General features: G+C 42.8%; 1 protein-coding gene across 2 annotated transcripts in view; it reads left to right on the top strand.

Moving 5' to 3' along the window:
* The first annotated feature begins 2,066 nt into the window (after positions 1-2,066).
* Positions 2,067-23,164, top strand: part of SLAIN2 (SLAIN motif family member 2) — a 38,462-nt gene continuing 17,364 nt past the window's right edge. For both annotated transcript variants that reach the window (XM_054382815.1, XM_054382814.1), the window contains exons 1-5: positions 2,067-2,422; positions 13,550-13,698; positions 18,962-19,126; positions 20,660-20,821; positions 21,197-21,556. In XM_054382815.1, the coding sequence (XP_054238790.1) occupies positions 2,067-2,422; positions 13,550-13,698; positions 18,962-19,126; positions 20,660-20,821; positions 21,197-21,556 (1,192 nt within the window). The remainder of the gene's footprint in view (positions 2,423-13,549; positions 13,699-18,961; positions 19,127-20,659; positions 20,822-21,196; positions 21,557-23,164) is intronic.

The raw sequence follows: 23,164 nt of genomic DNA, 5'->3' as shown, positions 1-23,164 counted from the left end.
CCCAAAACTGTTTAACAGTTTTGTAGTTGTGAATGACACAAAAAAGTGTGGTGAAGTTTGTTGCTGATAAAAACTTTGTTTGGCTAGCAGATAATGAAGACAGATTACCATAAGAGTAATTTAAATTGTTTTATTAGAGGATTCCAGCCTGGAGGTATTTTAATATGTTTAAATACTTAAGGTTTGGAGGAAACAATGACCTGGAATATGGTGAGGGCACAGACTCTCAAACAATACTGTACCTAAAGCAATAATGTAATCTTTGAATGCATAATGGGAGGCTACTGGCTAAGACAAGGACTGATCCCATCCTTGATCCCATACATTAAAGTGCTGTAGACTTATGTCTGGCAGCCTCAACACCCCTGCAGTCCATGCACTGTACCTGACACAACCCAAACACAATAGCATGACATTTATAGCACCCTAAGCTTTGCACTTCCTTAGCATACCCCACAGGTTTGAGCACCCCACTCTTGTTTCCTTTCTTCCCTTTCTGAACCTGGTAAACACCACTCATCTGTGGTGTTATCCCCTGAAGACTCCTGTTCTCCTCCAGCCCACTTGCTGGTGTCACAGAATCACAAGATATTAGGGGCTGGAAGGGACCTGGAAAGATCATCCAGTCCAACCCTGCTGCCACAGCAGGATCAGCTAGAGCAAACCACACAGGAATGCATCCATGTGGGTCTTGAATATCTCCAAAGAGGGAGACTCCACAACTCCCTTGGGCAGCCTGTTCCAGTGTGCTGTCAACCACACAGGGAAAAAACTTTTCCTCATGTTTCCATGGAACTTCCTATGCCTCAACTTCCACCTGTTGCCCCTTGTCCTGTCATTGGGCATCACCCAGCAGAGCCTGGCTCCAGCCTCTGGGCACTCACCTTTTACATACTTATCAACAGGAATGAGGTCACTCTCAGTCTCCTCCTCTCCAAGCTCAAGAGCCCTCAGCTCCCTCAGTCTCTCCTCGTAAGGAAGATTTTCCACTCCCTTAATAATTTCTGTGGCTCTGTGCTGGACTCTCTCAGGCAGTTAACTGAGGGACCCAGAACTGGACACAATATTCCAGATGCAGCCTCACCAGGGCAGAGCAGAGGCGGATGAGAACCTCTCTCGACCTACTAACCACAGCCCTTCTAATACACCCCAGAAACACACGCTCCAGAATGAAGCTGTGGAGCAGATGGAGCTTGGGAAAGATTAAAAAGCTGTTAAGGGATGGCACTAAGGGCACTGTCTCACAGTGTAAGAGTGATGTGTGGAAAGCATGGGCAGAGCACTCCCATGATGGCAGCAGATGAAGTTTTTGAGACGCAAACCCCCAAGCCCCACTAATCCCTTAAACCTGACGGTGCAAGAATCCTGTTACGCATGCGATTTCATGTCACTTTCAAAATTATTACATGTACGTATTTATACAAGACGAAATGCTCGAGTGCTATCCAGAGAACTGTTCACACACCGAGGGCCCAAAGACCATCACCAGGGCTTTCAGAGGATTCAGGGATTTCAGAGCATTTTGGAAAGGTATCCCAGGGCTTCGCAAACAACTCCTGAGTGGGACCTGCAATCGCCAAGAGACGAGACTGGAGGCCAGGCCAGGCTGTTCCCTCGCAACGAGGCTCGCGGAGCAGCCGCTCATACGGTGAGGAAAGGTTCTCCTTGAGAGGGCCGGCAAGAGGCGAATGGAGGTGCCTCAGCACTAGCACTCGCCCCGACTACAGTGGAGAGGGTCGAGCGCCGGAGACGTCACCGCAACCCCGGCAACGCCAGCCCTGACACAGCTGAGGGCGAGGCGAGGCCGAGCGGCGACGCTTCCGGGTCACGCCTATGACGTGCGAGCGGAAAGTCAGGCTGAGGGAGGTGGCGAGATGGCGCCGGCCGGATGCCCGTCCTCCGTCCCTCCCCGCAGCCGGCGCCGCTGAGGAGGAGGCAGTAAGCGAGCGTCCGCGGCCCGCCCCGCCGCGCCACGGCCCTCCCCCGCCGCGGGCCGCCCGGCCATGTAGACGGGGGCGGCGCGGCCGCCCTTCCCCGCGTCAGCCGCCCCTCTGCCGGCGGGCGCCATGGAGGACGTCGGCTCAGGCGTGAACGCGGACGCGGAGGTGCGGAAGCTGCAGGAGCTGGTGAAGAAGCTGGAAAAGCAGAACGAGCAGCTCCGCAGCCGCCACGGCGCCCTGCCCGCCGCCCCTGCCAGCCCCAAGCGCCTCCTGAGCGGTGGCCCTTCCCCCTCGCCCCCCACCGCCTCCCCGCCCGACGGCCGCTGCCTCAGCCCCAGGGCCGCTGCCTGGCGGCAGCCTCTCGACGAGCCCGGCGGCGTCGCGGCCGGCGGGGAGGGCAGTGGCCTCTTGGACGATGCGGCGCTACTCAGGCCGGAGGAGCTGGAGCGGTTGGCCGGCTGCGAAGAGGACGAGACCAGCTGGTGAGGAGGCGGCCGGGGTGGGGATGGGGTGGGGGTGCTCCTCTCCACTGCTCCCTTCTGTGCTGTTCCCCGCCGACGGTAGGTGGAAAAGCCACCGTCCTGCCCCTGCCCCGCTGTCCTCGGGGGGAAGGTGCCGTTTCTAGACGTGTGCCTGGTGTCGGAGGTGGTCTCCGGGCTTTGTGTAGAGAGGCAGCCTCGCCCTCTGGGGCTGGATGAAGGAAGGGATTAGCTCCCCAAGATGTGCTGAAGCCTGCAGGAGAAGGGTATTTTTGGTTTCTGCACATCATGTCGCACCTCCCGGGAGGCCTCCAGCTCTGTGCTTTTGTTCGGTCGTGGTCGAGGGCATTTTGTTGGGTCACTTGGGGACTGGAGTGTGCTCCAGCGCTGCCACTAAATTAGATGTCAGCGTTTTCACAAGTTCAGAAGGTGCGGGGGCGTTGAGAAACTTGTGGTGCAGAATTAGCTCACAGGTGCTGTTATGCTTCTTCACACGTGCATCAAGCATGTTTTAAGGCTTGATTTCTTTCAGCTGTAGAGGCAGCAAAGTTAAACGTGCTCCTTCATCTCATAAATGTGTTGTCCTCAGGTGTTTTCATTTATTTCTACAGTGTAGGACCACAATTTACTTTCGGTGATACCTCTCTTTTTAAATACTGCTTACCCTGCTGCTTCAGCCGAAAGACATGCAGGTGGCAGTTCACCTTGTCTTTATTACACTTGGGTGAGCTTCTACTGAGAATCAAGGTTTGCTCTCCCTTAATATGCTGTTCCCCAGCTGTCTTATTGAACTTTCCTGTGACAGTAGTGGAGGAGCAGCATCAGAGCTGCAGGAGAAATGCAGGGGAGGAGCACAGTGTCAACAAGAGAAACACAGGGGAAGCGTGTCCAGGGAGGAAAAGTGTGTGACAAAAGCAGTCTGAGGAGGGGCAGAACTGGTTGTAGGCTCATCCACAGAGACCTTTGTGAAGGAACAGGCAGACGGTTAAAAAACAAAGAAAATGTGTTTTAGAGTTAAAACCTCCTTTAGAAGCACTGGAATGGTGTCATGTGTGAGCAATGTTTAGTTGCTCGGGGAGGAGACTGTGTGCTTCCTTGGAGAATCATTTGCCTGACATCTAGCCTGATGCACTGGAGAAGTATGAGAGCATAAGCTTATTCTCATCCAACTCGACTTTGCTAAATTAACACAAGGCATCATCTTCCAGATGATGAGCCTGTGCAAGGCAGCTACTCTTATTTCTCCATTTATGCCTTGCAATCTACTAGTTTATGTAGCACAAGGGAAATGAAATATGATACATTTGGAGTGGGATGGCCAAGCTTGTGAATGTCATGAATTCTAGTGACAATAAATGTTATTGTTTTACGTATAAATCCTAAATCATGGACAGCATAATGCATCTCTTTGATGGAAGTTCATGTCACAAGAGAGGGGCTGGTGTCAGTGACAGAAGAAATGCTGCATGGTTTTGTTTATGCAGTGCTGGGCACTCATGGGGCAGGCAGCACAGTTTGCTGAGCACTGCTATTGCTGGTGTCAGGTGTTTGGCACATTACTTAATGCTGCCTGTTGTGGCTTCAGTCATGTTTCTGTGCAAGTTACAAACCTCAACAGACAACAAAACTTGAATGCAGTCTGCTCCATATCTTCATTCCTTTCCTAATGTTTTAGCAACTGTAATACTAATTTTCAAACATCTAGACTGAGACACCTAGAAAAGAGGAGTTGTTAAAAGTTGTCCTACATATAAAGTATATTCTTAGAAAGAAGTTCTTCACAGAAAGAGTGATTGCCCATTGGAATGGGCTACCCAGGGAGGTAGTGGGGTCAGTGCCCTGGAGGTGTTTAAAAAAAGCCTGGATGAGGCACCTAGTGCCATTGTCTGTTTGATTAGTTAGGGTTGGGTGATCGATTGGACTTGATCTTGGAGGTCTCTTCCAACCTGGTTGATTCTGTGATTCTGTGTGAAGTATGGCTATGTAATGGAAACCCATGCTGTAGTTTTATATGCACTTATTGATAAATGTGATTTGGCTTGATTGATGACTTAATTATTTATTTTGACCAATTGCTCTATAAAAACTGAAACCAAACTCCTGGAATTTATGACCACTGTGTAATTCAGTTGTCAAGGTACTAAATACTCCAAACCCATTTTTTAAATGAGGGTGGGTTAAGTTTCTGCATTTGATGAATGGAAGTTAGTACTGTGAGTGAAACAGGCAGTTTCAGAGACCTGGCAGAGCAATCAAAAAGCAACAAGTTTGTGAAAATAGGAGGGATGGTGTAGGTGGGTTTCTCTTAAACTGTTTCATAAAGATCCCACGCTTAAGGCCTCAGTTAGGGCAGGTCATGCAAAAAATAATTCAATCAACTGAAAGGGTGAATGTACTCAAAATTTAAACCTCATGTGAACTCTTTCAGGATCAAATGGATTTGGATCACTACCACTTAACCCAAAATCCTGTTTAACTGAAGAGATTACGTCACTGTAGAAATCAAAGACCAATTCCCAGCTAAGGAGACCTCATATGGAAACAAACTATGTTTAAATTGCAGTTTGTGCATAAAGCAATAATTCCTCTTAGCTGTTTGGATTGTCTACATAGATTGTCTACTTGTGATTTCAGAAGAACTTTGCTGTGGAAGATAATAGGTGATGAAGGGTTCTAGTTGTCTCTGTTCTGCTCTTTGCTTTGTGCAATAAAGGCTGTTTTTTCAGTCCATGTATTCACATACCCCATTAGGAAATTGTCTGCAGCCTTGTAGTGGCAGAAGAAATAGTTTTGTTCACAGCTGAAATTATGTTGTTTTACATTTAATGCTCTAATGAGATTACTGCCTGTGAAGTTGGGCTGTGGATTTAAGATGGAACTGAAATGGGTGCTGGAATGTGATGCCTTGGTTTTTCAATCTGCATTTTAGAACCAAGAGTCTCATTTTTAGGTTTTAATTCTCAAAGTGCTTTTAGAGAAGTCTACACAGGGCAGAAGTGTCAAGTGAAAAATGGAAAGGAGAAAGTAGAATTGCCCTAGATTACTACTATGTGAAAATAAATTTTTGCTAGTGCTGCTTTGGTAGCAGCATTGGCTATTAAAACAGCATTACAGTGTTAGTGAACTTTGGGACTGGGTTGGTTTGGGGGTTTTTGTTTTTGTTTGCTGCTGTTAGTTAAATCCAGATGTGCTGTAGGTTTTAAAAGAGTTCAGCCATAAGACAACCTTCAAATCACAGAGTTAAATAGCTAAAAGTATTTCAGTGACTTTAGATAGAGTTTCTTAGCCATAAGCTTCTGAACGCTGTTTAATATGCTAAAACTTTATATCAGGTTGCCACTGTGCACATGCTGACAGAACTGAGCTGTGCCTGGGCCCAGGGAGACTTTGCCTTAGGCCTGATAATTGCTGCCTCAAGAAGTTATCAGTGACTGTGGTAAACTGTTTTATAGGTCTTCCCATTTAGCTGTTCTTGAACCAGATTGGATCAAATTTAATTTTTTTTTTCCAATTTCAAGCAGCACAGGCTTTTTTTTTTTTTTTTTTTTTTTAATTAAAAAGGCAGAAAGGGGGACCAGGTGGAGAAATCTCCAGAGAGGCAGGGCAAGATATATAGCTCCTTGCCTGACTTGCTGGGTAAGGTTGGGTGTGGATATGTAGCACATTGGAGACAACGTGGTAACAGTACATAAGGTGACTTGCTCTGCTGCTTTTTGGAAGTGAGCTGTCCCAAGTTTATTGCAGGGTAAGTGTGCACACGTGGGCAATTACTGGAGATTGGTTCATGTGCTGTGAACCCACTCTAACTTAATTTGTGGCAACTTGTTAGGCACTGAGCTAAACTTTCTGAGCGGGTTTCTTTTAAGCATGAGGAAAACATAACAGTGCTTCTCTCCCAAATTTATATGCATCAGTGAGCCCAGAGCTTCCTGTGTGTTGGTTTTGTACATATAATTGCTCAGCAAATGTCAGAACTTGTGTCCTCTTCAAATGACAGTGCTAGAAAAGCCAGCCTAACACTTATCAATGTTTTCATGTCACTGCAGTGTCAAGGCTCCTTGGTAGGACTGAAATAGCTGTTGCTCGCTGACTTCATTTACAAACAAAAGGCAGTTGGTCACTGTTTAAAGTGAAACCACTGGTGGGTTGTTTATATTCATGTTAACAGTTCAAAGTCATATTTGTAGTGTTATTGAAGACCTCATATTGGTCTGGTATCCTGTTTAGTTAAAATGGAAAGTGAGTAGCTCTGCTGTTAGACACATTCTCATTCAGCAGCTATTTCTGTTAAATTGTCACCTATCTTTAGTAGTCTGCATTTCTCTTGTAGTCATCCTTTCCAGTTAGTTGGCTAAGTGGCTGAGGTACAAATGTAGTTGCAATCTGTAATTGTCTTTCAGCTCATGCTGCTTAATGCCCTTTGAGCACTAGCTTTGTTTTAGAACCCTAAAATCTGTCATAGTGAGCCTATGTAGTGAAGTGTCAGGTGGGTGTTTTAGGATACAGCTGCACCTGAATGAACTCCCATTGCTGAAATTACATTGCAGCAATTCCTTCTCAGCTGCTAAAATGACATTTGTTAATGTGATTTAGGTCTCTTGGAAACTGGACAGGTTCTGATCAATTCCTGCCCTGTGACCTAACTAAAAGAGAAGTTGATGCTTTTCATTTTGTGGCAGATTAGATGTCAATCTGATTTAAAGTTGGTTTTTAACAAAGTTCAGATTATGGCTTTTCAAATTATCTTCCTAGTTTGAGAAGAAGCATGTTAGAGAACTAAGGATTAGAGGAGTTACCACTTAGTCAAATGAAATAACTGATATGTCAAATGAAATAACTGATATATCAAATGATATTCCATTTGACTAATGTCTTTGAGGTATCTACATTTCATAGAATGGTAGGGGTTAGAAAGGGCCTTTGGATATCCTTGAGTCCAAACCCCTGCCAAAGCAGGATGACCCTGGGCAGGTCTCACAAAACTGCATCCAGATGGGTCTTGAATGCCTACAGAGAAGGAGACTCCACAGCCTCTCTGGACAGCCATTTCCAGGGCTTCATCACCCTCATAGTAAAGAAGTCTTTTCCTTATGTTGAAGTGGAACTTCCTATGTTCCAGTTTGTATTCATTGCCCCTTGTCCTGTCACAGGACACAGTAGAAAAGAGACTGGCACCTCACCTTGACACCCACCCTTCAGATATTTATAAAGGTTAATAAGATCCCCTCTTGAAACACATATTTGAGGACTGAAGGAAGAACTATTTTTTTTTCATTTCTAATTTCTTGTGACATTAGTGGCTTTTGAACATGTTTGATACTCTGAAGGCTTTGACATGAATTTCCTTTATTAATGTTATTCCTGAAATTTACCTCATGATCATGTCTTGTTCAGGCATGATTCTCTACTGTTTATAGGTGTTGTTAGAGCTCTCAAGCCTAGTAATTAAGGAAACTTGTAATTGGAACACATTTAATAGGCGACAGAACTTCTCAACTTTTCTCTGTTCCATGTATCAGCAGGACCACATTAGAGCATATATACTCTTAATATCCCTTCTGAAAACCTTCTCAAAGAGTGGGCAGTTGTATGGTTTTTGTGACAATTCTAGGGAAGCTTCGTGGTGGTGTTAGAGGAGTCTTCCAAGATTTTGAAGACTCCTTTCCCCATTTTCACAGTCTCACAGTACATTAGAGGTTGGAAGGGACCTCCAGAGATCATCAGGTCCAACCCCCTGCCAGAGCAGCATCACTTAGGGTAGTCTGCACAGGAATGCATCCAGGTGGGTTTGGAAAGTCTCCAGAGAAGGAGACTCCATAACCCCCCTGGATAGCCTGTTCCAGTGCTCTGTCACCCTCACTGGAAAGAAGTTTCTCCTCATGTTGAGCTGAAATCTTCTATGTTCAAGCTTGTACCTGTTGTTCCTTGTCTTACTATTGTACACGACCGAAAAGAGCCTGGCCCCTTCCTCTTGACCCCCACCCCTCAGCTATTGATAGACATTGATCAGATCCCCTCTCAGTCTTCTCTTCTCCAGACTAAACAGCCCCAGGGCTCTCAGTCTCTCTTCACAGGGGAGATGCTCAAGTCCCCTAAGCATCCTCCTGGCTCTCTGTTGGATTCTCTCCATCAGGTCTCTGTCTCTCTTGAGTTGGGAAGCCCAAAACTGGACACAGGATTGCAGCTGTGGTCTCAGTAGGGCAGAGTAGAGGGGGAGAAGAACCTCCCTAGACCTGCTGGCCACACTTTTCTTGATGTACCCCAGGATCCCATTGGCTCTCTTGGCCACAAGGGCACATTGCTGTCCCATGGACATTCCTTTCAGAAAGAAACATGTTCTTTTGAGATGAGGAAATGGATACTGGCATTAATTTCCAGCCACTAGCCATGGCACAGCTAATTATCTTTAATTGCTGGTGACAGGAAGGTAGTTGTGTTCCCAGTTGCACTTTGCAACCTGAATCCTCCCAACTCTACTTGAAAATCGCATCCTGTAGGTGGGACATGCTCTTCTAATAGGAGGGTTTAATGAGCTTGTCAAAGCATTTTTGCAGTGTTCATCTCATTTTGAGAGACCTGGAGTTTTGCTATATCTTAGTCATCTTTGAAAGCTAGAAGTGTTCAGTTGAGTACACCAACAAATTAGTAATTAGCTGAGCAATGTGTCAGTTACAACTGCAGGATAAGAACTTTACAGGGGTGGAGGACGGAGGGACTCTGGTGAGTCAGATACGTTCAGGGATGTCATTTAGGTTTTGGATTATATTTTTTTTTTTTATCAGAGATCTTCAGATCTTTACCTGTAGCTCTTTGTTCAAAAGCCATATTAAATTTTAATGTACTGAATTTGCTCCAAATGGGTTCTCCTGGAACTTTTTGGTTGATCTAAAAGAGTTGAGATTGACAGTGTAGAGTTTTAAATTGTCTATTTTCCAGACTGTCCAGTACTAATCTCATGATTTATTTTTAGTAGCTTTTCATTGTGGAATTTCCCTCTTGTGTTTTAGGGGAATTTCCTATTGATCTGTTCTTAGAATTCAGTTGTTTGGTTGGTTTTTTTCATATCTTCAAGTTGCTTTCTCAATCCTGCTTTTGCCTGCACTGTGTTTTGTTCACTCTGTTTCGTTGCCTCTATTGTATCTGCCAGTTTTCTCTTAATGACCTCTAACTCAAAGTTTCTTCCACTTGCCGTCTTTCTTATTTGGGTCTGTGACTTCATATTCATCTGCTTGTTCTCTCCCTCTCCCTTCTACTAAGCAGTAGAAGGATTCTGATACACAAAGACTCTGCCTTTCTTTCTAACTTGGCTTCTGGTTCCCTGGAAGTGGCAGCTAGCCTTGTTTTTTAACGCACAGGGTGGTGTTTCTCAGGTGAGGTAAGCCCTATTACAGCTGTTCTATTCCTACCTCACTGTTGTGTTCTCTTCCTTCAAAGTGTTTTCCAGGTCAGCTGTGTCCCAGTGCAACATGCTACAGCTTGCCCATTCCAGCTGACATGATCATCTGAGCTGGCAGAGACAGCCTTCTGCAAAGGCTCTGCCCTTTGTGTGCTGTACCTTCCTGGAACTAAGCAGTAGAGCTCCTGGCTGCTTTAAACTTCAGACTGGTGTTGCTGGGACATAGCTGACTAGTGGCAGGTGAAGGAAGGGAATGTTACTGTGTGCAGCAGAATCGTAGTGTCTGGCCCTCTTGATAAGCTGCTTCAAAATAGGTCAAAGCTCCTCAGCTGCTTTTTATATACTGCCCTCTTTCACTTGACCTTCTGTTGCTGAATTGTGGAGTCTTTAGTGTCTTGTGGAGAAATTGGAATGTAGGTTTCTGGTATGTTAACGTTTGTTGTAGGGTGGTAACTGCAGGCTGTCAGCTTCCTCAATCGTTTTCAACTTCCTGTGTTGAGAAAGTGATTTAGTAGTGTTGAAAGATGTATGAAGCCATACTGTAGGTAATCTTTAATCTTGAACCGATTGTGCTGCCAAAGAATGCTGTTGCATTGCTGCAGAGTGCATTAACAGGTACAAATATGAACTAACCTCTTCTGGAATGGTCTTCAGCTCAGGACAAGTGATACACAGAATCAGAGTGACAGGGGTTGGAAGGGACCTCCAGAGATCATTCAGTCCAACCACCCTGGGGTCACCTAGAGCAGGTTGCACAGCACAGTGTCCAGATGGGCTTTGAATGACTCCAGATGTGGAGACTCCACCACTTCTCTGGGCAGCCTGTTCAGTGCTGCTCCGCCCTCAAAGTAAAGAAGTTCCTCCTTATGTTTACGTGGAACTTCCTGTGTTCAGGTTTATGCCCATTACCTCTTGTCCTGTTGTTAGGCAAGTCATGCTTTTGACCACTGACAAAAGACTGGCCCCATCTTCTTGACACCCACCCTGTAAGTCTTGGTAAGCATTGAATTCCTCCCTCAGTCTTCTCCAGGCTAAAAAAGCACCAAGTCCCTCAGCCATGCTTCATAAGACAGATGTTTTAGTCCTCTAACCATCTTTGTAGCCTTTTGCTGTACCCTCTCAAGCAGTTCCCTGTCCTCCTTGAACTGGGGAGTCCAGAATTGGACACAGATACCTTTTGGGTTAAACATTAGTTTGGAGAAAAGATCATTTAGCCCTATTTCAGTTATTTGTGCATGCTTCACAGTCTCCTTTCTGCTTTTTCCCTTCCTGCTCTTGGGAAGAGAGGAAGAAGTGTCAATGATTTTTTTTTTTTCTTTTTTCAGCTTTGCCTTTGGTATTTTTCTTTTTAATCCCAATCAGACAAACCTAGTACAATTAAGGCATTTAAAAATGTGAGCTTGCCTTTTATCAAATGGGAGATTAAGATCTTTATAACAGACTTCAACTGCATGATGTGCGAGGAGCTGTCCTGAAAGAGCCATTGTGTTCCTGTATCAATGTACATGTGCTTGTCATGAGGTGGTGGAGTTGCATGAAATACATGTATTCTGAAGTTCTGTCTTGAAATATAAGGTGTGAGACAAAGGCTGCGAAAGGAAAACCAGGTGACTGGAAAGAAGAGGGAGAATATGCAGTGTATTTTTGATTAGAAAGAAGGAGGGACGTGGGAGCTGTGTGAGCCTGGATTGCTTCAGTAAATAAACTGATTGGAAGGATTGGAAATAGCAGAAAAAAAAGTATTGGAGCTTAAAATATTTGATTAGTCTTGTAGGTTTGGTGGAAATATGCTTTTTGTGTGCCTTTCAAAGAGGACATGCACTTAATTTCTTGCCTGCTCTGTAGTGGGCATTACTGTAAACACTTCAAATGTGCATGGAACTTCTCAAACACAGCAAGGCATGTGTGCTATCCAGAGTCTAGCCTGTACAGCACAGAGGCTGTCTCTTGGCTTGGACACTGTGTTGTGTAAACATACCCTAGGACAGGAAAGAGTACATGCAAATAAATGCTGAGAAGACAGTAAATTTGGAGTGCTAGAGAGCTACTGAATGTTAAACATTACTTTTAACTACATGCAGGTAATCACAGAAAGGACAGCAGTTTGTGTAATTATTTACACAGAAGTGTAAAGAGTGAGTCTTATGCTTTCCAAGGATCCTCAGGGCTCATAGCTTTTCTTGTGGGCAGGGTGCCTGTGAAGATTGTAAGGATTTCTACAAAATCCATTTTAATGACCAGCATGGTACTGAGCAGGGTGAGCCAGATGGACTATAGCTGCTTGTGTTGCTGCAAAGAGCTTCATCCTTGGTTGAAAACCTAGCAGCTAAGTAACAGTCCTCTCTCCTGCATTTGTAAAGGCACCTTTCTGATTTCAGTGTTTGAGGGGAGAGTGTTTCACAGCATGCTCTAAACAAAGTGATCAGTGTTTTGGGTGAGAGATTCATGGTTTTATAAGCATTGAGAAGCTTTTGTAAAAGGTGACCTCAGGAGTAGTTAAAAATCTTTTAAAGCTGTTTATAAAACAAACGTGAGTTCAGGTTCCAGAATTAGAGGAATAATCAGCTAATCTTGTAATAGAGCTGGGGAAAATAACTTCTGTGTTGCTGATGCCATTGACATAGAGGAACAAGGATTTTTGCTGTCCTGTGTGGAAACATGGCTGATGAGGCTGTCAAATGTTCCTAAGTTAGTGTGGCATACAACCACATTCACTTGGAGTATGAAGTCTGTCATTACTCCTGAAAGAAACACTCATTTCTCCATTTTAGCATATGCATAAGCTCTAGTTAAGAGCTGCAGGTCTTGCACTTCACTGTTTTTTTGCTGAAGCACATTTCCAAGCTTGGTTCTGGTCCCGAGATCAGGCTTAAATATCCCTGTTTTGAGCATGGCTGTGACTTTTCCTGTAATCTTTTAGTTGAGGAAGACAACATTTTTATCTAAATGTATTCCAGTCTAAAGGCTTCAGACTTCTTTCTTCAGTCATGGAATACTGATGTTAAAATAAATGGAGATGCTGATAGGCGAAAAGGCCTCAGCATGTCCTGCAAAACAACAAGATTTTATTGTTTTTCTTTGCTCTCCTGTGTGCATTATCTCTTGTTCCTTGTCTTTAATGCTTGACAGTATACCCTCAGGACAGATAGTCCCTTTGTTCCATGTTGAAAGGAAAACTAAAGGATCAGGTGCTAGGTCAAAAATTACTAGTAAAAATGAGATGTTTGTTGTTAAAGATGTGTGTTCTGTGTGTTCCATGCACTTTAGCCCTGTTTCATGGCTGTTAAGATGCTTATCACTTGCTACATCATTGTGCTTAGGAAAAAAAACCCAGTTGCATATTGCATAGTGCTTTGTTTCCCTCTTTCAGGTGAATGTTACTTAAATCTGAAAAGATTTATTTTGATTTGGACATTGTTGTGGCATAGTGAAATTGTCCATATACCTGAGCTGTCTGAAAGGTGAAGATTTGCTTTCTCTGGCACATCAGGTTGTATATCCCAGTGTAGCAATAGAGGCATCACTTCTTGCCAGAAGTCCTTGGCTAGTTCTAAGTTGTCAGTATTATGCTGTATCTAGAATAATTAAAGGTAAAACTTAGGCTTTCTCTATATTTTGGTATAGTAGTATGAATACTCTTATAAAAATAGACTAGTATTTGGTATTTTGTTAAATGTCTGCTCTTACACTCATTTTGCCTGTCTTGATAGATTATTTTTTCCTCTTCTTTAAAGGTTATATACATCCCCAAAGAAGAAACCGCCTTCAGTGCAAAAATGTGTCAGTCCATTAGTTTGGTGCAGGCAGGTTCTGGATTACCCAAGTCCTGATGTTGAATCTGCTAAGAAGTCCCTGATCCACAGGCTGGAACAGACAATGTCAGGTGAGTTCCTGCATACTAATGCCACTGGGTTGTGAATATTTATTCTGAAAGAGAGTCAGCATTAGCTGATGGATAGGTGAGAGAGAGCAGGGTGAGATACAGAAACGTTTGTTATGGTTTGCAAACAGGAATCCATTCTGCTCATTTGGATGAATAAAGTAAAGCTTTAGACCATGAATCACAATCTCAGAGTTTTAAACTACCTGCATGGTTATAATGTGGACAGAAGTCTTCAGGGAGAAACAAGGTTCTTAACTCTGAGGCTTTGTTGTTTTATTTTAAAATAGAAGCCAGTATTAAACTACCATAATGAGGTGCTTATCAGTCTGTTAGTTTCCTGCTAGGTGAGATATTTTATTTCAACTAAGGAAGTGGAGGCTGACTTTTTTGAATACTTTCAGGCAGTAATATTGAGTTCTTTGCCTTCCATCCCCAGTAACTTTAAGATTTTATCACAGTAAGATTTAAAAAACCTAGAGTGTATGATTCTTCCTGGATACAGATTAGTTGGTTGGAGAAGGACTGAGTATTTGGACCTGAGAAGATGAAAGCCTGCATTCTCTACCCTTTTATTCCCAGCAGCAAGATGCTGATGGTCTGGTTAGAATTCCCTGTCCATCTGGTTATGGGCTTTATTTTAATTTCTTTGTTGGAGCCCTTTTTTTTTTTCTTAAGTTATACTGAGAAATAACTTTCTTGCTATTAATATTTGCTTTCTTCCTGTATTTCCATCTTTTTGCAGTCTTTGCACTGTGTGATCTATCTTGCTTTCTTTAGCTGCTACTTCTAGGAATTAGCAGAATGATTGGTCTTGAGCTAAGAATATGTGAACACACAGTTCCAGAAGCATTCCCAACTATCAGCTTCTTTACATGGTTATACATAAACTTTTGAGTTTATTTGACTGTAACTTTTTTCCCCCTCTCTCCTTGGATTCTTTTCTGGAACAATTCAGTCTTTGTTCTGGCTTGTACTGAAAGGTTTCTTAATAAAATGTTGAAAACATTGCTGGTAGATCACATGAAAAGGCCATTTCTTACTCTTATAGAAATGGTGAAAGTGCCTTCAGTTTGAGTCACCTTTGATCTTCTTCTATTTCCTTTGTGTGCTGCCTTTGGCATATGTACTTTCAGAGCTAAAATGATACATAGCTGGGTACAGGCAAAGACTGAAATTGTGAACACCTAGAAGTTTCTAGATCAGAGGGATTTGTGAACAGTGATAAAAGTTTGGGAACTTGAGTACTACTGAGTATTAGGTTAAGCATGAACAATTCTATTCATAGTTTAACTTCTACTCAGTTCTGAGTAGAAATCTTCCAGAAGTACCACAAGTTCTGTTAGCTTTGTAGAAATTATCAACTTTGAAACGGTGGCAGGAAGCTTCCCTATGGAATGGACAACTTCAAAGTTTGATCATTCAAGTGATGTATCTAGGCAACTTCTTCCCCACCACTCCCCATAGACCTGAGAATCTGCCTCTGGCAGTGTACTTCACCTATGCTCTTCGTAGGAGGAAAACATTAGTGATAGAGGAGGTGGTCACTAGTACTGCTGGCTGGGGAGAATTGCATGGAAAAATGAATTTGTAACAAAAGACAACTGTCCTTCAGAGCAACCAGCCTCCTTACAGGGCAAGAGGAAGCGCCACTGGAGCTTGCAAGTAGTGCTGCATGTAAACTTGTGAGCCCACAACTTCTGGAGTATGTTGTGACTTGTATTTCTACATAGTGCTTATACCTCATGAACCTATCATGCAGCCTATTCTTAGTTGCTGATTCAGTTTATCAATTTGGGTTCCAGGTCTCTGTGGATAAGGCTTTCTGTGCTGCTGTTACTTTCTTTGAGTCCTTCTTGATGTTTCTTTTGCCCTGTTCTCTTTGTCAGTTCCTGTTATGTCTTTCCAACCTAGTACCTTTTTGTTGTTTCTTGGTCTCATATGCTGTCTTCCACGTTTTCCTCTTCTAAAGTGATCTTTTTCCACTGCATGGTAATAGAGGAGGAAAGGGTGGCTCTCAGCAAATCAAGAGATCAATGGCATGAACAGAAATACCAGGGGGAGGAATTTCTGGAAGAGATGCTTTTGTAAGACATAATTGAACAGAATTAGAAAAGAATAACTTCGGTCATATTGCAGATTTTGCTGAGGCAGCATTTCTATTTAATTACCTGAAATCAGACTCATGGTCAGTGTAGCTGGTAGGAGAATTGTATGGCTGTGTGTGTTTAAAAAACAAACCAAACAAACCCCCCAAACAACAAAACCCTCTCCAAACAAACAAAAACCCAACATAACCCTGAGGTTGTCTTTTCCATGCTGAGTTTGACTTTTCAGGTAAGCACTGAGCTTTTTCAAAGCCAGCTGTTACTTAGCCAACCTTGGTCTCAGTGATGGAGTTGTCTAGTGGTGGTTTTGAATTACTGCAAGGACTGCTGGGATGAATTTGTCACTTAATTGTAACAAAAATCAATATCATGTCTCTAGGATTTGGAAAAATTCACCTCATTCATATAGTAGATCCTTCTGAACCATATAAGCATGAGTTTGAGGCAAACTTTTCCTGCTGTCTAGAGCAAAAGACAGATTCAAGATCAATTGAACCAGATGCTGACTAAAGTTAGATGCTGCATTGTGTTTCTGAATGTCATAAAAGAAAATGTGCATGAAAAATGATGTTTGGAAACCTGTGTCATCTTTTGTAAGATAAGGTTTTTATCTCATACAGCATCATTTTAGTGTTAAAATGACTTACTAACATTGGTCTTTATTTGGAGTGTCAGACAATCTGTAAGTGTAAAAATAGTAGTGCCCTCCTAAGTTGCAGACATCTCTTGGAGAAGCTTCAGAAATTCTAGGCCAAAAAAATTAGTTCAAATCCATTTTTTTTTTTCCCCCTGGGGGAAAAGTAGTGCTGAGGAAGACAGAGGGAAGCTAAGATGAAAACTACTGTAGCATATAGAGTGTCACCATGTACCACCCCAGCATACTTTTTGTGTAACAAAAATATGGGTTGTTTTGTTTTGTGTGTGGGTTTTTTCATCTAGAGAGTTCTGTGTGATCAGATATTTTGTATCATTCTCAATATGTACAAAGAGTCTGTTTTGAAGGTTATACAACAGTACAATTGTCTTCTAATTTGTGGTTCATATTTTCAAACACTTGTCTGTGTAATAAGTACAAAATAAGTGTTGTGCAGACTTATACTTTAGGGTTTTTTTTTACTGTCATATTCTGCAAGAGGTAAAAAGTAAATTTCTCTTGGCATGAGAACAAAGATTCAGTTGGAATAGATGCTTTGGGATTCCAATGTGAATGCCAGAAGAACTTGACGTCAAAGGAGTTTCATCAGAGTACAACCTGCTTGTAATTACTGGGCTTGCTAACTGAGCTTTGTAATAAAATGGAGGTTTCCCTTCTGACACTCTCAAAGTGATATGTAGGCACCTCAAGAATACTTGGTAGAGTTAATTGAATCCACTAATTGCTGAAATTAGTGCATATCATTTAAGACTTGTTGTGAAGGGTGGGAAATAAACTTTCATCCTCAGCAGCTCTCTTTCCACTCTAATTAAAAACATTAGTAATATTAACTGGTTTAGACTCTGGGAGGGATCTCTACATGAGGTGCAATTTAAGGAACCTGCTGTTGAGTCAGCTTTCATTTCTGCTGCTTCTGCCTCCACACTGCCTTCTGCTCTGTTTGCTTGGGGGCTGCTTTGTGTTGGAGCACAATTAAAAACTCAGTGATGCAGTCAGTTAAAACACTTTAGGTGTTTTAAACTTACATCCACTCTAGTAGGCTGAACAACTGAGGAGACAGTGACTGAGAGGCAAGTGGGGCAGGAGGGAGGAGCTGAAGCAGGCTTTGCTACTCAGAGCAGCGTTTCATGCAGCTGTGGTCTTTTGGCTTCTTGTCACCTCAAAACAAGCAAACAAACATCTTACTTGGAATGAAAGGCTTTTTAGTAAATAATCATAGAATGGTTTGGGTTGAAAGGGACCTCCAAAAGTCACCCAGTCATGTTCCATTCTTTTTCTGTCCACTGCTATCAGTAGCCTAATTCTTCCAACGCTAATTGAAGCCATTTTTCAGTAACAGATATGTCACGCAATATTCTATGAATAACTTAATTTCTTTTGTGTTTTTTTTTTTCCTAAGTACCACTTGAGAGCATTGCCAGGCCTGTTCTTGTCAGTCTATAATATATATGCATAATTTCAGTGCTCTCATGCCTTAATGAATTTAGTTTCTTGCAGCTAGGCAAGCTGCAGTCTAATCTAGATTTACATATGGATCTCAAGCTTGCAGTTTAAAGTTTTGCAGCTTGATTTGTTCTTTGCTAAAATGCAGGCGTTTGGTGTAAAATATTCTCAGCAGTGAAGGAACTGATTTTGCCAAAAGTGACCACAAATTTCCTTTTGGTTCACACTTCCCCCCCTTGAAGTTTCTTAGGTTAACATAAAATGTGCATTTCTGAATGTTTAAGTAACTAAACAAATCATACCCTGGTAACTAGGGGAATTTCAGTATCATTCTGAAAATATTCTCCAGTGGTCAAAATTAATCTGAAAATACTTCAGCATTGAAATATTTGCAATAAATGGCAGAGGAAATTACCCAGTTTTGGATCTTACGTATGGGCTTGAAATCCGCAGACATAAAAATCCCACGGCATTACAACAGAAGGGAATAATCCTACAGTCGACTTGCTTCATGGTATTCAGAAATACAAGCAGAAGCATTTGCCATGTTCAATGGCTTTTCGTTTTAGCCTATGCTTTGGGAAGGTCTGTAGTGGTATTGATAGTTCTGTGGCACCAGCCTTGGGCTTGCTGTTGAAGCACTGTGTGATCCAGACAGCTGTGTGGATCCTGGAGGGCCAGACCTCATGGTGCACTCTGGTTTGTATCTACTTGGGTATAGAGGATATGTATTAGTGCAGTTTATCTACTACTGTCTTTTGAGTTGTTTCCTTTTTCCTTCCCAATGCCTGCATTGAACATCTTGAAGAGATCAGTTGTAGTGAATTTAGGTCTGATTTTTACAAGCAAACCATTTGTTGCTACCTTGCCTTGCCTTCTTCTTCCACTCCTTCCACAGTGTGGTTGTGTCTAAGAAATGAAAACCTTCAGCTGAAAAACTACCCCATGTTCTCCTTGAATTGAGCAGTAACTAAATCACACTGAAGCTATGATGTAGTGTTGTGTTCATCTTTCATTGGTTCCTTCAGTATAATTTGTTATCTCCTCCTCTCTCATACAGCTCTCAAGAGGCAGAGTTTGTACAGCAGCCCTTTCAGTGCTGTCAGTTATGCCAGCTCCTACAGCCCAAATACAAGTAGCCCCTACAGCAGTGGTTTCAACTCCCCCTCCTCAACACCTGTGAAATCTGCTTTAGTGAAGCAGCTCATACCTCCTGGTGCCTCAGGTAAATCTGTGTGAGAGTTTGGTCTTTCTTTATGTACTTAAATAGATTACATATACATTGAACTAAAGTGAGAAAGACACCAAAAGCTTGTCCATCTTTTGTGGGACGTAGTATTCAGGCTTTTTACAGACTTTCTGGCATGAGATACATTTAAAATGTTTTCTCTGGAAGTCCTTGTCTCTTAAATCACTGATGCAGTTAGATCAAAACACTTAGGCTTAGTTCTGTGGAATCCTAACATACATAAGTGGCTTCTAGATCTGACCCTGTAATTGACTGGGATGCAAGTTGCATAGTAGGTGTTCAGAGGTTAGGTGTTGGCAATTGTAAAGTTTTTCCAACTCCCCTGTTCCTTATTAAGTGAAACATTTGGTATGCAATGTATCCATCAGTACCTCAGATGTGAACAGTATAATCTAAGGAGCATGTATTTTAATGAAAGGCATTCCATGAGGCTCAGCAGCCAGCAGTGTCAACATCAACTTCTGGCAATGTTTTCTGCATTTATTCTGTTCCACAGACGCGTTCTTTGCATCAGAAGAATTAATGCCTGGAAAATGTCTCTACTCTCAAGTCAAAATGTTGGCTTATTAAATATACTTTAACTCAAGTTAGCTCACAGGGAAGATTGCATTGACTATCCAACTATCTGTAGTTCAGTGTGGGCTTGTAAGGAGAAGCCTGCACTGCAGTATATTCTCTGCAGAGCCATTACTCAGCTTTTGCCTTAATCTATGTTGCTCTGTTTTGCATGGTGTGCCACAGTGGTGGTATCTGCCTGCAGGACAGCAAGATGAGATGTAACTGACCATGGGGTGTCATGCAGAAGGCAGATGTTGTAGTTTAGCAAAGGTGTGTACACAGAAAAAGTAGTATTCTCGGATAAGCTGTATTTTAAGCATTCCAGACTGAATCCATGTTCATCTAAACATGAAGGAGAACTTTGAGGATGGTAGACCACTGCAACAGGCTGCCCAGAGAGGTGGTGGAGTCTCCCAGCTATGGAGTCATTCAAAAACCTCTTGGGTGCTGTCCTGTGCAACCTTATTTAGGAAAACTTGCTCTGGCAGGGGGCTTGGACTAGATGATCTCCAGAAGTCCCTTCTAACTCCTGTGATTCAGTGAAGTCCTAACTGCCAAGAAATATACTGTCAGACTTAACATCTTGCAAGGTAGAGTGCAGAGATGAGAATGAAGACACAAAGAGGACATGTACACAGTTGCTCTTTGTGTAAGAGCTGTGGGGTACAGGTAGCCAAGATTATCTGCCATGCATTTATTTTGCCACCATTATGATGTTTTTATAAAGTTGATAATTTTTTAGAAGGTAATGGCTAAGCTCTGCTTCTGTAAATCATGTTTTCAGCCTGGGTTCACAATCAAATGTTTCAATTGCTCTATCAGACTCAATGTCTGTCATTATCTGGTTTTATATTGGTGGTTCTTTTACTGAAAAAGGAAATGCAGTTTGCCTTTTTTACCCTTTTTTTCCTAAAACCCCATATTTTCTATTACTGTGTTTTCTTTCTCTAGGTCATCTTAAAAGTTCAGCAGATAGAAATCCTCCACTAAGTCCACAATCCTCTCTGGACAGTGAATTAAGTGCATCTGAGATGGATGAAGACTCTATTGGGTCTAATTACAAGCTAAATGATGTTACAGATGTGCAAATTTTGGCACGAATGCAAGAAGAAAGTAAGTATTTTCCATCCTGAAAACAAAGTTGAGCAGTTAATCCTTTTATTAGTAACTCAACATGAGGAGAAACTTCTTTCCAGTGAGGGTGACAGAGCCCTGGAACAGGCTGCCCAGGAAGGTTGTGGAGTTTCCGTCTCTGGAGACTTTCCAAACCCACCTGGATGCATTCCTGTGCAGACTACCCTGGGTGACCCTGCTTTGGTAGGGGGCTTGGAGGTCTTGAGGTCCCTTCCAACCTCTAATATACTGTGAGACTGTGAGTTAGGGTGAGTCAGGTTTGAGTTTGAGCACTGGATAGATATTTGTCTGCATCCTCTCCTTTGAAGTGTTTGTGGGCTGGAAGCAAGTAACCAATGTTGTGGTTGTTGCCAGGCCTCCGTCAGGAGTATGCAGCGTCTGCTTCTCGGCGTAGCTCTGGCTCTTCCTGCAACTCCACCAGGAGAGGCACCTTCAGCGATCAGGAGCTCGATGCACAGAGCCTGGAAGATGAAGAAGATGGCACACACCACGCAGTGCACCCTGCTGTTAACAGGTTCTCACCATCGCCTCGTAGCTCTCCCTGGCCTTCACCCAAACAGTCTCCCAGGAACTCCCCTCGCTCCCGCTCGCCTGCCCGCAGCATAGAGTACAGCAGGGTCTCGCCCCAGCCCATGATCAGCCGTCTGCAGCAGCCTCGGCTCTCCCTCCAAGGCCACCCCACGGATTTGCAGACCACTAACGTCAAAAGTGAAGGTAAGGAGCCCTGCCTCAAAGTGTCGTGACACAAGGAGTTGTGTAGCTCCCTTAAAGGAGCTTGGTAAGCTGCAGAGCTGAAACTTGTGTGCCTCTGTAACAGTTTGAGCTGAGCTGTTGAGGAGAAAGAAGAGCAAAGCTTCAGCTGGGGAGCCCTTGCAGTGGCTAGGCTTGCATTTATTTGAGATCTTTGGGGAGCCCTTGCAGTCAGACACCTGAGTGGCTAGGCTTGCATTTATTTGAGATCTTTGGGGAGCCCTTGCAGTCAGACACCTGAGTGGCTAGGCTTGCATTTATTTGAGATCTTTGGGGAGCCCTTGCAGTCAGACACCTGAGTGGCTAGGCTTGCATTTATTTGAGATCTTTGGGGAGCCCTTGCAGTCAGACACCTGAGTGGCTAGGCTTGCATTTATTTGAGATCTTTGGGGAGCCCTTGCAGTCAGATACCTGAGTGGCTAGGCTTGCATTTATTTGAGATCTCACTCAATCACTTGGGGTGTAATTGAGTTTCCTGGTGACCAAGTTCTATCTTTAGCAGGCAAATGCACTTAAATAAAAGCACAGCCCAAGGGAAACCATCATTCAGCAGCAGGGTTAGGCCTTGGAGATGACAGAATAAAATGCAGGGAAAGTACCTGTGGTCAGATCAGCATAAGGTGGCAATTTATGTGTGCTTGTAGCTGTGAGATAGCTGAATGTGTTCTGGCAGTGCAGGACTCTCAACTCTTTGAGCATGAACATAGCCTTAAAAATATTGGTATTTAATGTCATGCATTTGTTGGATATTTTTGATCTCTCAAAGCTTTGCAAACTACTGTTGAACAACAAAATAAAACTTGCAGTAAACTTGACACAATTATGCTGCATTGGCATAGAACATAATGATGTTATGTATGCTGTGAGTTGGCTTCTTGAATGTACTTTTTCCTGGTAGCAGTCTGGCAGGAACTCCTTTGACTGGGCTGAAAGTTCATGAGCATATTCCCATTTTAACAAACATAGCTGTTACCTGGCAAACAAAAGCTTAAGTTCAGGAAAAAAAAATATACATTTAGACAGTAAGAATTCACCATTTTTATTTCCATCTTTCAGGCAAAAAATGTCTGCATGTAGATGATGTAGGAATGCATGTTTAAATAATTTTTCCTTTTTTTCCTTGGTTGTTTTGTTTGTTGTTTTTTTTTTCTCCCCTAATACAGCTAAGAGGTCTATGCCATTTTACACAGTTTAATTGACTAACAAATTTTAGAATTTTAATCAGTAAAAATCAGTGATTGGAGCTTTTGAGGAAGATGATCCTGCAAATTTCATTAGCAATTCAAGAATATCTTTTGAAGGGTTAGCTTCAATATTCCCTAGCAATAGTGATTTGGGAAAATTCTAGGTGTATAGTAGAATGTACAGTGCAGAAATTAATCACTTATGTTGTGACTTAGTTGAGAATTCCTTTCCCATTCTTTTCTGGGCTTTCGTGAAAGTCTTTGTGCATACAAAAATATCCCATGAGAGGCAAGGTACCAGCAGCTAGTACCCAGCATAGGAGGGGGATGAAAATAGAGCCTGTGATCATGTGTTTCTGAAACACTTCCAAGGAATTCTCTTGCAGTG

This window comes from Indicator indicator, chromosome 8 (genome assembly GCF_027791375.1).
Source record: "Indicator indicator isolate 239-I01 chromosome 8, UM_Iind_1.1, whole genome shotgun sequence".
Taxonomy (NCBI): Eukaryota; Metazoa; Chordata; class Aves; order Piciformes; family Indicatoridae; genus Indicator; species Indicator indicator.
Note: the sequence above shows the minus strand (reverse complement) of the source record. Positions and strands in the feature narration are given on the sequence as shown.